Source organism: Prinia subflava, chromosome 21 (assembly GCF_021018805.1).
Source record: "Prinia subflava isolate CZ2003 ecotype Zambia chromosome 21, Cam_Psub_1.2, whole genome shotgun sequence".
Taxonomy (NCBI): Eukaryota; Metazoa; Chordata; class Aves; order Passeriformes; family Cisticolidae; genus Prinia; species Prinia subflava.
Window position 1 is genome coordinate 4,064,797 of NC_086267.1, and position 12,753 is coordinate 4,077,549.

General features: G+C 67.7%; 1 protein-coding gene across 4 annotated transcripts; it reads right to left on the minus strand.

Annotated features, from left to right (window-relative positions):
* Window positions 1–49: 49 nt before the first annotated feature.
* ESPN (espin) lies at window positions 50–12,239 on the minus strand. 4 transcript variants are annotated; one of them, XM_063417235.1, is made up of 14 exons: window positions 11,868–12,214; window positions 10,860–11,053; window positions 8,441–8,627; window positions 8,160–8,342; window positions 7,946–8,077; window positions 7,614–7,833; window positions 7,264–7,541; window positions 5,536–5,697; window positions 5,284–5,458; window positions 3,582–3,727; window positions 3,212–3,493; window positions 1,106–1,185; window positions 1,013–1,024; window positions 50–918 (listed from the first exon to the last, which is right to left on the minus strand). In XM_063417235.1, exons 1-14 carry the CDS (start codon window positions 12,159–12,161, stop codon window positions 771–773), a joined length of 2,493 nt encoding a protein of 830 aa, XP_063273305.1. In that variant the 5' UTR covers window positions 12,162–12,214; the 3' UTR covers window positions 50–770. The 4 variants fall into 4 exon arrangements, with proteins under 4 accessions (XP_063273305.1, XP_063273303.1, XP_063273304.1 ...); XM_063417233.1 differs by lacking the exons at window positions 50–918; window positions 1,013–1,024; window positions 1,106–1,185 and adding an exon at window positions 1,192–2,980 and having other exon boundaries at window positions 11,868–12,239; XM_063417234.1 differs by lacking the exons at window positions 50–918; window positions 1,013–1,024; window positions 1,106–1,185; window positions 7,264–7,541 and adding an exon at window positions 1,192–2,980 and having other exon boundaries at window positions 7,717–7,833; window positions 11,868–12,237.
* Window positions 12,240–12,753: the final 514 nt, after the last annotated feature.

Below are 12,753 nucleotides of genomic sequence, written 5' to 3' on the forward strand. Positions count from 1 at the left end.
CTCGCGGGACGAGCGGGCACCGAGCCCACCGTGAACCCATGGGATAGTTCTCAAGGCTGCCCGCTGCCGGGCGCTCCTTCCCCCTCCCCAGTAAAGTGGTGTGTTCTCCATCCACCAGCCCTGACCCTTCTTCACAAGGCTGTGCTGGCTGGGTACCAGGGCACTGCTGGCCTCAGGACCACCACTGGTGATGTGGCCACCACAGGTGACAGGCAATGTGGGTGCTGGCAGAGATGCTGGTGGTGTGGGTGTTGGGGGTGATTGTGGTAATGTTGGTGAGGGGGGCACCGCTGTCGGCGAGCATGGTGTGGGTGGGGGATGGTGTGGGCAGCCCCAGGAAGGCGCGGGGCACTGCTGGCGGGGTTTATCGTTTTAATCGCTGGAAAGGCAGGCGGTCTGGGCAGAGGTGAGCCGGAAGCTGGCCTTGAGCGGCTCGGAAGGGGCAGGAGTGAGGGCGAGCGCGCTGCAACGGCGAGTGGTGCCAGCGGGGCGTGCGGCCAGCCCGGCCGCAGCGGCCGAGCTGGGCAGTGCACAGGGAGCCGCGTGTCCCGCTCCACGGCAGCTCGCTTTGCAACAGGGTGGCGGTGGGCTGGCGGCAGCGGGATGTGGGGTGGGGTGGGCTACGGGTGCCTGGGCCGGTGGGGGGGCTTCTCTGGGTTGGGCTATGTGGCCATCCACGGCAGGAGGAGGGTGCCGAAGCACATCGTGGTCCATAGAAGGACCTGCCAGCCTCCTCCTGCTGCGAAGAGCCAGGATGCATTGTGGCGTGGCTAGTGCTTGGCTATGTCCCCCTTCTTGAGGATGATCTGTCGCTGCCAGGGCGCCAGCTTTGTCTCATCGTACCCGAGAGTCCTTAGCTTTTCCGACTGCTCCTTCTCTTTCTCCTCCTCCTCCCGCTTCAGTTTCTCCTGCTCTTTCCTGCTTAGCAGCAGAGGGCACAGGGCGCCGCGGTCACCAGAGCCGCGAGAGCCGCCGTGCCCGCCCACCCAGGGAAGGGGCTTGCTGCACTCACCGTTTCTGCTCCCTGCGAAGGCAAAGGGAAGATTGATATAAGCAGAGCCGCGGGGGTGACCGGCTGGTGCGGCATCCCCCGACCCTGGCTCACCTCTCTTCCTCCAGCTTCTTGCGCAGGATGTCCCTCCTCCAGGCCGGCATGCTGGCCAGGCGGGCCTCCTCTTCTTTCTCCTGCAACAGACAGCCGTGTTAGTGGCACTGCCGGGAGCCTGCCGGCACTGCCGGCACCATGGGGCCGCAGCATCACCCCGGTGAGCGGTATCACATCCTCCTGGCAGGCTCTCTCCATGGCACGGTGCTGGTGGGGTTCACCAGCACACGGCTCTCCGACGCACCCCTCGCTGCCCACCTTCCGCCGACGCCGGGAGGAGGAAGGAGCGCGTGGCGTGGGCAGCCCTTGCAGCACACCACAGCTTTATTGCACGACACGCGGGGGCCCACGCTGCCCCGGCACCGCAAACGCCACACCAGAGGGGAGCGCAGCCCCGCCGCTGCACCTCCCACACGACACACAGCCACGGCAAGCGGCACACACTGCAACCTCAGCCCGGGGCCGCACAGAACAACACTCAGCCCTCTGCCAAGCTGAGCTGCACCACGAGCCACAGAGGCAGGCGAGCACACCCGGGCACCAGCCCACAGCTGTCCCCTGGAGCTTGCTACCGCCCCATGCCACACCACTGGCACAGCCTGCAGCATCCCGCCGGACTCAGGTGTCGAACATCTCTGCCTCCTTCTCCTTCCAGAAGGAGAAGCTGCGGTCAATGAAGCGGCAGACGTCCTCCTCGCTGAAGTCTCCCAGCTCCGGCACTGGCACTGCTGCCCCCTGCCCTTCCGGGGCCATGGTGGAGGGCTCTGGCAGGCTCTCTACCTCTGCCACAGGGTCATCCCCAAAAAACTCCTGCACAAGGTCCTCAAAGCTGTCAAGCCAGTGGCGGTGGCCAGCCTCGACCTGCTCCAGCACGGTGCGGTGGAAACGGCGGACGTGGTGCCAGCTGTGGGTGCCCAGGCGGTCAAACATCTCGTAGCAGAGGAGGTGGCGGAAGCGCCGCTCTTCGGGGCTGAGGGGCATCTCCAACAGCTGGAAGTAGCCCAGCATGAAGAGGTCGAGCGGGAGGCTGTCGTGGGGCATGGGCGAGCCACCGACGTAGGGCAGGAAGTGTTGGGGCCAGTACAGCACCGTGGCGCGGCTCAGCCGCCGGATCTGACGCCCTGGGACCCGGCGGGCGACACTCCTCCAGCGGGCCAGCAGCCGCCCCGCTGCCGGTCGCCGCCTCCCCGGCCGCCGAGGCCGCTCCTCCCCAGGCACTGCCGCGAGTGCCCGCTTCTTCCAGTGCTCCAGGAAGAGGAAGACGGCGCGCTCCTTGCACCCCTTGGTGCTTTCATGTAGGCTGCTTGGCTCTGGCTGCACTGGCCTGCTTCGCCGCAGTGCCCCATCCCCGTATTCCTCCTCCAGGATGGGCCGGCGGGTGCCACCAGGGGGCTGCACCCGCTTGCGTTTAGTGACCCTGGGGGGAGGTGCAGGGGGCCCCCCTGGCCCCTCGTAGTTGGCCTTGAGGCTGCGGACAGAGACACCGCAGCCCAGGATCTCACGCCGGGCATCGTGCTGGGTACCGGGGCTGCCCACTGCTCCCCCCGCCCCAGGGCCCTCCCGGGTGGCTGGTGGTGCGGCCGTGCTCCTCGGCAGTGTGGGGGACTGACTGCCGCGGGCAGGCGCATCCTCGTGGGCGAGGGCGAAGCGCCGGGGTGCCGGGGGAGCGGAGAGTGGCATGAGCGGCAGCAGCTCCTCCTCCAGCCCCGCTGGAAGCGGCTTCCCCGGCTGCGCCTCGTGCATCACCCGCAGGCTCCCCAGCTGCCTCTCCAGGTGCTGCATGTCCTCCTCCCACATCGGCTGCCCGGCGGGTCCCAGTATGCCCCCGCGGGCAGGCGGCCCGCGCCGGCACAGGGGCGGCGAGCGGCTCCCAGGCTGCGGCGGGAAAGAGGGCAAAGGGGCTCTTGAGGCCATGCTGCACGCACCTCCTGCCACTGCCGCTGTGTGTGGCATCCCCGGGGTATGACACCCCTGCATGCAGGTAGGGTGATCCCCAGCCTGACTGGGAGCCAGGGGCAATGCCATGCACGCCATCTCGCCAGGTCCTGAGCTGCTTGGGCCACGCCCGCGCCGCGCTCGCCGCTGCAGCACGCGGGACCCCCCTACCTTGCGCCGCTGCTCCTCTTCCTCCTGCATGCGGAGCTGCAGCTTGCGAACCATCACCTGCCGCTTCCACTCGGGGATGGGCCGACCCTGCTCGTCCTGGCTCGGCACCAGCGCCTCCACCTCCGCCGCTGCACCAGCGCCTGCTGCTGGCACCGGTGAGCTTCCGTTCAGCACTGGCTCTGGTGAGCCGCCTGCCAGGCAGCGTGGTGGCCCAGCAGCCTCGGGGGTGGCCGGCGGGGTGGGCGTCCTGGTGGGTGACGGGGAGGACACTGGCGATTCTGCCTGTGGAAGGAGGGAGGGAGGGCGGTGGGCACTTGCTGTGCTGTGCTGCCCCGTGCCACCGGCTCCCCTGGCCCCCATCACCACCTACGTTGGCCCCTGCCTGGCCGCTGCCGGAGAAGACGGTGGTGAAGCCTTTGCTCTGCGGCGTTGGCTTGAGGCTCTTCCCAGCTTTGATCTCGGCCAGCAGCTCCGAGTTGTCGCCGGTGGGGGACATCATGTTGAAGGACTTGGTGCCTGAAGGGAGGCAGGAGCGGCAGTAAGCACCCTGCCAGCACCATCTCTCTGTCCCTGTGAATCCCACATCAGCTTGTAGGGTAGGGGAGTGGAGGGGTGGCTGGCTGACTGCCCCCCTCCTCGCCATCTAGGAACCCCTGACATGCCCCTGAAGCAGCATCCTGACACCCAGCTCAGCAGCCCACAGGAACAGCACATCACCAAACTCCTGGGTCCTTCAGACCCCAGTGGAGCATCCTCCCAGCACTCAACAGCCTGGCACCCCAGCTCCACAGATCCATAAGACCAGCACTCCAACAGCACCTTACAGGGTCCATGGCACCCTGCTGCAGCAGCACCCCAGCACCACAACACTCGGCTGCAAAGGTCCCAGCCTGGCCCCAGCCCCGAATGCCACTCCATGCCCCCGAGGCACTATGTTGCAACAGAAGTGTGCCTCTGGAGGGATGGCTCCGTGGCCGGTGACAGCCCCACAACTGCAGCACAGCCCCTACCCTCCCCTGGCAGCTCCCGGCAGCGATGCACCGACAGCCTGAGTCAGACTCCCTGCCAGCCCGGTGCCCAAAGGGCTGCGTGGCACCGGCACCCCGGGGATGCTCTTCCCACTGCTCATGCCACCCGCCTCGCGAGCACCCACCGTCCGTGCCAGCCATGCGTGAGTCCCTAACGGCCCATGGTCCCGTGCCAAGGCAAAGCCCCCTCCCCGCGGCAGGCGCCCGCAGCTCGCTCCGCTCGGCTGAGCCACGCCGGAGCCAGAGGGCTGCGGGTGCTTAGGGCCGAGCGGGACGTGCGCGCTGCCATCCAGCGCCGGCTGAGACCCCCCGGTGCCGGGAGCCGGCGCTAATAAAGCGGGCGGCGAGCAGCGGCCAAGCCCGCCGGCTGCAGTCAGCGGCGGGGGAGCGGCCGGTGCGCTCACGTGGCGGGGTCACGCCGGCCGGCTGAGCGCGAACAAAGGCTCTCTGTGTGCGGGGCCGCGGGGCCGTGGGGCCCGGCTGCCTGCCCAGCCCTGCCAGCCCTGCCCGGCGGCTTCGGCAGCCCCGCACCGGCGCTCGGCCTCCCGCGTGGCACCGGCGGCCGGCGACGCGCAGCGAGGGCCCGCAGTGCCACGGGCAGGTGACAGCCCCAGCGGCCGTCGATGCCCCGTGGCTGCGGCACAGGACGGCGCCGGCACGGACCCCTCCGGCTGTGCCCCGCACCAGGGCACCCCCTGAGCAGGGAGGAGCGTGGGGCCGCGGTACTTACTCTTCATCTGCCTGAGCGCCTTTCCTCCTAGGGAGAGAAGCAGAGAGGCGGCGCGGGGCGCGCGGCAGAGGAAGGATTTGGCCACCGCGAGACAAGAGAGAAGAGAAGCGGCCAGCAGTGAGAGCAGGCAGGGGCGAGCGGGCGTGGGGGCCCCCGCGCCGACACCGGAGGAGAGAAGGACAGAGAGGCTGTCAGGAGCCGCGCGGCAGAAGAGCCGCGGGAGGAGACGAGCCAAAGAGGTCAATGCCATAGTGCAGCCAAAGGGACAGTGCCCAGGATCACTCCCCGTGCCCACCCGGCACCCTGCCACTTACTTCCCGTAGAGGAGGAGGAACGGCGGGGCCCGGCAGGAGCCTCGACGAGCGGGGGCGGCGGCGGGGGCGTCGGGCAGGCCGTGTCGGGCAGTGGTGGGGGTGGGGGCGGAGGCGGCAGCTCGGCACCAGGCTTGCTCTCCCCATTGCTCATGGTGTCCGCCGAGATGGGTGATGCCTGGAAGAGAGCATGGGCAGGCGTTGCTCGGTGCTGGTGCCACTGAGCTGTGCACAGGCTCACGGCCCAGGGCTCACCTCCTCGGTGTGCGCCATTCTCTGGGGGCCTGGCTGCTCGGCCACAACGTGCCCCAGGTGCTTGTAGTAGTCACCGGTGCTCGGCTGCTTGCCGAAATTCCTTGACCGCCTGCTGGAGTCAGCCCGGCGCAGGCCCTCGGGACTGCTGTCACGCGATGCCAGCTGCAATGGGGAGCCCACCTCAGCACTGCTGTGCCCAGCTATGACCGCAGGGTGCAGGGCTGTGGTGGAGTAGGACCGTGCCAGCAGTTTGCCTTGGACAGATGCAGGGCTGAGACAGACAACAGGTGCATGCCCTGGAGTCTGTTCGGCAAACGGCTCTACCAGGGGCTGCGTGCAATGGTGGCATCAGTGGCCATCAGCATGTGGCATCAGTGCCTGGCACTGTGACCCCATAGCCTGTGCCCAAGATCCTGTCCAAGCCTCCCCCGGGATAACCCCCTGGGAACAGGAGTGCCGAGCCCCAGCCCTGCGGATTACCGGAAGCTTATCCCGCGCGGGGCTGGGGCCCAGTTCCAAACCTCCCTCTGAACAGGGCTCTCAGGCACTGCAGCCTCAGCTCACCCCGGCGCATTCCACAGCGGCTTTGCGAGCTGTGCTGCTGAGTGCTGCGCTGCAGGGGGCTGTGCCTGCTCCCTGGGTTTGGGGTGCCACCACAGCATAGCCCTGCTCCCCTTTCTGGGGGCCCTGCTATTTGCATTTCACCCGTATGCCACCTCCACCCATAGCATTTTCACAGTGAGCCTGGCTGCTCACCCCCACTGCCAGCCCCAGCTAAGTCAACAAACGTCAGCTCGGCGCTTCCTACTCTGGCTGCCATGGGAGGTGTGCCAAGCCTGGCTCCCGCTCCGGCAGTCCCAGCCCTGGTCTGGCACAAGGATCTGTGTCGCTGAGCCCCATTTCATGGGGCACCCACACCACTGTGGCACCGCTGTGCCACACGCCCACACCTCCCCAAGGCAGCCTGTTACTCCCAAGGCCATGTGCAATGAGCACTGTGGAGTCCTGAGCCCACCATGTGCCTGGCACACTGGCACGAGACCCCCACCCCATGTGCTCTGCCAAGACCCCCACCACAGGTGCCCCATCCCCCAGATGTGCTGGGCTCTGCCAATGTACTGACCATGCCCAGAATCCTGTCCCCAGTGAGGTGGCAAGAGCCATGGTAGGGGGTCAGGGCAGCCCCAAACCTGCTGCATCCCTATGCCTCCCCAGCCCGCCATGGAGGGCTGCACCCCTCTTACCTGTGCACGCCTGGCTGAGCCCTCTCAGCTCCTGGCAGCGCTGGCTGTGCCACCCGACACCTGTGGCGCGGGTGACACTGGAGCCGGCCGCTCGGGTTACCGCCTGCGCAGCTGCCCACGCCCAGCTCGGCATGGTGCCGGTGGCACCGCCAGGCCTCATGGGCGCGGCTGCCATGGCATGGTGCTGCCGGGTGCCCCAGCTGGTGCAGCAGTGGAGTGGGCCCACCCAATGCCTTGGAGCCATGAGTTCATCACTGGCCCCAGCTTGCTGCATCCTCACTGCTGGTTGAGCCCCAGCCCCCTCAGTGCATGCCAGCACTGCAGGCATGTGGCCTCCGGCTGTGGCCAGGGACTGTCCCCTCCCAGTGCAGGCAACAACTCCTCAAAGGGGATGGGGCGCCTGGTGCAATGTCCCTCCCGGGTGATATGTCCCTTGAGCTGTGTATGGGGCATGGTGCAGGGGACACGGTGCATGGGGCCGTACCTCTCGGCGCAGCGCCTGGCTCTCCACATGCCGCAGATTGTTCTTGGCCCTCACGTAGATGTCAGCGGTGTGGGGGGCAGCGGGGGGCGCAGGTGCAGGGTAGCCGGGGGGTGGTGGGGGTGGCCGGGTGGTGGGGGGTGGGGGCGGTGGTGGGGGGAAGGCAGGGGGTGGTGGCGGCGGGGGACCCTCGCCTGCTGGGCCCCGGCCCCGTGGCCGCATCTCAGGGTCCAGCATGTCCATGTACGCCTGCATGTCCGCCAGCGCCGGCTCAGGCACCCCTGCGCAGGGCAGGGGGTCAGGGGGGGCTGGACCCGCACCCCCCGCCCCGCGCCCCCTGGCCCCGCACTCACGGGCGGCGGGAGCCCCTGGGGGGCCGCCCCTCTTCTCCCCGGTGCTGGACTGGCTGGAGTGGCAGGAGTCGTAGTTGGAGAGGGTGCTGGCAGGGGAGCCCACCTCGAAGCGCGCCTGGGGCACCGACGCCGTGGTGTTGGGCGATGACATGCCCGAGTCGGGCTGTCGGCATTCCCCATCCGCCGAGGGGTCTCGTGACAGCACACGGTGCTCCACGCTCTGCTGGCACAGCCGTGGGGTCAGGCAGGAGGGCAGGGGAGGGGAAGCCCTGCTTGCTCCCTGCGTGCTCCCTGTGTGCTCCCAATGCCCTTGTCCCCGGGCACTGCCGTACCATGTTCTCCACAGTGCGCAGGTACTGGGCGCAGTGGCTGTGGCCATTGTAGTCAGCGAGGTCGGCTGCTGTGTAGCCATCCTGGTCTCGGATGCTGAGGTCGGCACCGTTCACCACCAGGATTTGGCAGCACTGGGGAGAGTGCGGGTGCATGGCAGGACTGGAGGGAAAGGCCCTACCTCTTCCTGACACCCTGTTGGCCACCAGCACCTACCTCCAGCTCGCCATTCTCAGCGGCATCATGCAGCGGTGTGCCACCCCAGCCATCGGCAGTGATCTCCCCGCCGTGCAGCAGCAGCCAGCTCAGCACCTTGGCGTGGCCACGGCTGGCGGCGAAGTGCATGGCCGTGGCCCCCTCGGCGTCCCGCTCCGACAGGCTCACCGTGGTGAAGCTCATCTGTGTGGGCAGGCAGGGGCTGAGCACTGGGGCTGAGCACCCTGTGCTGTGCCAGAGCACTGTGCCACCGTGCCATGCCGTGCCTGGGCACTGCTTACCAGCCATACGATGACAGTGTTGTGGCCCATCTGGGCGGCGGCGTGCAGTGGGGTCATGCCGTCATAAGCGCGCGCGTGGGGGTCTGCCCCACAATCCTGCACCAGGTACTGGATGATCTCCAGGTGGCCCTCCTGGCAGGCGAGGTACAGCGGGGTGGCCCCCGTCTTGGTCTGGGCACTCAGCGTACTGCAAGCGGGGCACAGCGCCCGTCATCTGTGGCCACTGCTACTGCCAGGGTTGGGACAGGGGGCAGGCAGGATACAGGGACATGGGGGCTTGTGGGACACAAGGAACGTGGGGAGGTGCAGGGGACACAGCTGCAGGCAGGCAGGGCAGTGCCGGGGCTAGGAGCTGTCCACTCCATGGCTTCCCATAGGTCCCTGTGCTGAGGCGGTGGCTGCAGTTGCAGCGGGAGGTCACTAAGTTAATCAGCCTGCTTAGGCTAAGCTCCTTCCTCCGGCTGTTTTTGGACACTGCAATTTAGTCGTATTTTAAAGTAAGCTGCTTACACAGCACCGGCCGTGGAACCGGCGGGGAAAGGCCAACTTGCACCATAGCACTGCCCTGCCCAGCTACTGGGCACCAGTGTGCCCTCACTGCCCCAAAAGGTCTTGGCATCCTCGTATCTCTCATCCTGAATTATATATCCCAAATTGTGCAACCCAAATCCTAAATCCCACATCTTTTACCCCACATCCCCCATAGACCCATATTCTGCATCCCACATCCCGCATCCTGTCTCCCGACCCCACAGGAAGCTGTTCTATTAAGTGCTCCATAAAAAAACCTGTTGAATATTTAAAAAAGGAAGAGCAATAAATACTCTGCTCTGTTATCGCAACGATCGCAGGCCCTTAATAATTGATCCCTGTAACTGTGAGACGGGATGTGGCCGTCCCTTCCCGCTGTGCCTTGCGGGCTGTGCCACTGAGTGCCAGTCCCGTGGTCCAGGAGTGCCAGGCTGGCACAGTCCTGTGTGCTGCCCAAACAGGGGCTGGGGATGGGGCTTGGGGCAGTCACAGACTGGGGTGCAGGGGACAGCAGGAGCACAGGCACAGGGTCAGTCCCTGATTCCCACTTCTCAGTAATTGGGAAGGGGTTAAGCCACTTGGGCAGCACTGGTAAACTGCTTTGCCAGATGGCTGAGACCTCATGCTGGGCCACCGGCTGCTGGGGGCCCCGCGGGCCGGTGCGAAGGTGGGCTGGGAGCGCCAGCATCCCGCAGCGGCACCAGGGATTGGATTTCGCAGCTGTAATGGAGCCTCCGGGCAGGCGCGGGGCTGGGAGCAGGGCCAGCCCTAAATAATTCAGGGGGAAGGCGGTGACAGCAGAGGAGCAACCCCGGCAAGCAGCGTGAAAGGCAATGCGAGCGCCGTGCCACACCTGGGCTGACACGGTGGGCATCGAGCAGGAGCAATGACTGGTTTGGGGCTGGGCTCGGACTGCAGGGGTTAATCCCAGAAGTGCTCAGGGCTAAACTGGCACACCTGGGGTGAGGAGATAAGGAAGTGGGGCTGGGACAGCTCTGGCCAGTAGGTGCCATGTGGTCCTGGGATCTCTGTGGCCCTGCCTGGAGGAAACGATGCAGGGCTCTGGTGTTGTGGCATCCAGAGACAGAGGGATGCCGAGTGCCACTCGTCCTGCTGCCTCAGGACTCCTTGGATGTGCGAGAGCTGTGCAATCCCTCTCATCCACGACCCTGGAGCCTTCCAGGGACAATGTGGAGCAACAGCGCATCCCCCCGGCTCCACTTTGGCCGGGTCTGTGAGTTATTTCTAGTGCCCTCTGCCCACCACAGGAAATCGGATTAGTGGCCACCTAATCACCTGCTGCAGCCTCGTGGCGAGGCCCGGCATCGCGGGCCCTGTGGGCTGCTATGCCACGTAACCCGGGGGCCAGCCCGGCCCCAGGTACCGCTCAGGAGGAAAAGCTCAGGGGATGCTACAGCGACGGAGCCGTCTGAGAGAGGCTGCCATTTCCAGCAATGCCCACGGACCCGGGCAAGCGGAAAGGTCGTCTCCGGCGCGGGGAGCAGCCTCTCCTCAGCGGTCAGCCTAATCCATTTACATAACACCGGGCGGACAAAAGCGGCTGTGTTATCGCCCCGAGCAGGAGCCGACTCAGCGGCCAGTGACAATATTTCTGCCAGCGCTAGCCCCTCTCCTCCTCGCCCTTTCTTTCTGGCCATAAAGAAGGTGCAGCTGGCTGCCCAACCTGATAACGTGGCAGTGTTGCTCTAGGAGCTGGGGGAATCAGGGTGGCTGCAGCATTTGTCCCCAGTGCTGGCACCTTGCCCAGTGGCTGGAGGGAGGGTTGGGGCCACAGCAGGCACCCTGTTCTCCCACTAGCCCTTCGGCTGCTGGTGGGTGCCAAGCTTCCGGCAGACCCTGTCTAGCTGCCAGCAGTGGGGGCCGTTACCTGGGGCAGTGTCCCAAGAGGAGTCGCAGGGAAGGGAAATCCCCTTTCACCGCGGCGTAGTGGACGGGCAGTGCTCCCGTGTTGGTGGCTGCCGTGGGGTCGCTGCCTCCAAAGCGGAGGAGCCAGTCGATCACCTCATGGTGACCGAAGCGGGCTGCCAGGTGGAGGATGGTGGCACCAGAGTTGTCTGTGTCCTGCAGGAGGAAGTGGGACGGCTGTCAGTGCCAGGGACCAAGCCCTTCCGGCTAGGGGGCTGGGGACCGCAGGCAGCCGTGGGGCATCTCCCCGCCCGGAGCTGCTTCCGGGCGGGTGGGGTGGCCAGGGTGGAGTTCCTGTCAGTACGGAGGGGCGCCGGAGCAGGAGCACAGGGCATTGGAAGGACCGCGGGACCGGCGTGTATGCTCTCCGTCAAGGGCCTGCGTCTGCACACAGTGAGTGCAGCACAATGCCCTCCTTGTTCTACCGGCCGCGGAGCCCCTAACCGCAGGAACTTGCCGCCGAGCCCCGCTGTGCTGCCGGCCCGTCCGCCCTCCACGCTCGGTGGGGCGCGGATAGGGCTGGCCACTGGCCAGGAGGTCGCCGATGCGTGCTGACCCCTTCCTTCCCGACTAATCTCCGCTCCCAGCCCCGCCGCTGCCTCCTCTTCCTTCGGCCGTCACATGTCTTTAACTCTCGGCCGGCCCTGGGGCAAGCCGCTTACCGCCCCGGTCCCGCCGTTGTGTAACCCCGGGAGGGGGCGGCAGCCCCGGGGAATATGTGCTGCCCTCGAGGCTGAACCCCTCCGGGATGCCGGGACTTTCCGGCTCCGTCGGATGCCGCCCGATATGCACGGCGGAGCCCTGCCCGTGCCGGCTAGGACGGACCCCGGCTCGCCGTCGGCAGAGTTGGGAGCCCCACGCGTGACCGTCTTCCCGCGGCCACAGCCACCCACATGGGACCGTGGAACGCCTCCCCGGCCGCCCGCGCCACCGAGTGACCCTCCGCCGCCCCCCGCGACCCCGCTCGCACCTGCACGCCGCAGCCCCCCTGCGTGAGCAGCCACTGGAGACAGGCGAGGTTGCCGGTGGCGGCGGCGTCGTGGGCCGGCGTGGCCCCATTTCGCGCCCGCGCGTCCCCTCGGAGCGCGGCCTCCGCCGCCAGGTACCGGAGGCAGGCGAGGCGGCCGGCGCGGGCAGCGTGGTGCGCGGGGGACGCGCCCAGGGCGTCCCGCAGCCCCGGCCGCAGTAGCCCGGCCGCCCGCAGCCCCCGCAGCGCCTCCACGTCGCCCTGTCGCGCCGCCTGCAGCGCCCGCTCCAGCGCCATCCCGGCGGCGGCCCCGGCCCCAGCGGCCCCGGCGGCCCCGGCCCCGGCGGCCCCGGCCGCCGCTTGGCACTGCGCGGCGCTCCCGCCCCGCCGCCCCCCGGCCCCGCCGGCTCCTCCTCTCCCTCCCCCGGGGCCGCCCCTCCGCCCGCCCCGCCCGACGGCGCGGCGATTGCTCGCTGCTCGGGACCCCTGCACCGCTCCCCCCGGCCTCAGCTGGGGCAGCCGTGCTTTGCCGAAAGGCGGCCAGGACCAGGACCGACACCGCTGCAAGTCCGGGTGGACCCAAAAGTGGACCGTACACGGCTGCCGGCGCCGCTGTCCGCGGGCCTGGGCAGTGGCCCCACGGGTGTCCCCTCCCGCCGCCCGCCCAGGCGAGAGGCGCGGCAAAGATGGGCTCCTCCGGCAGCCCCGACGTGCCCTGCCGGTCCTAGCAGCGCAGGCAGAACGGGGGGCTCTGGGCGGGCCGCTGCCCAGACTCAGCCTGCCGAGGGGTGCCGGCAGCCGGGCACGATCCGCTTTCAAGTCCACCCGGACTGACACCGGTCCCTGTCTCGCCGCCACTCGGCAAAGTGGTTTTATGAATCACTGGCGG

Bases quoted from the DNA above. Each gene is read 5' to 3' on its own strand.
- ESPN (XM_063417233.1), bottom strand. From the start codon at position 12,161: ATGGCGCTGGAGCGGGCGCTGCAGGCGGCGCGACAGGGCGACGTGGAG. The intron at 8,628-10,859 runs GTAACGGCCCCC...CCCCGCTTGCAG, and splicing joins CTCTTGGGACACTGCCCCAG to TACGCTGAGTGCCCAGACCA. The intron at 8,078-8,159 runs GTAGGTGCTGGT...CACTCTCCCCAG, and splicing joins CTGAGAATGGCGAGCTGGAG to TGCTGCCAAATCCTGGTGGT.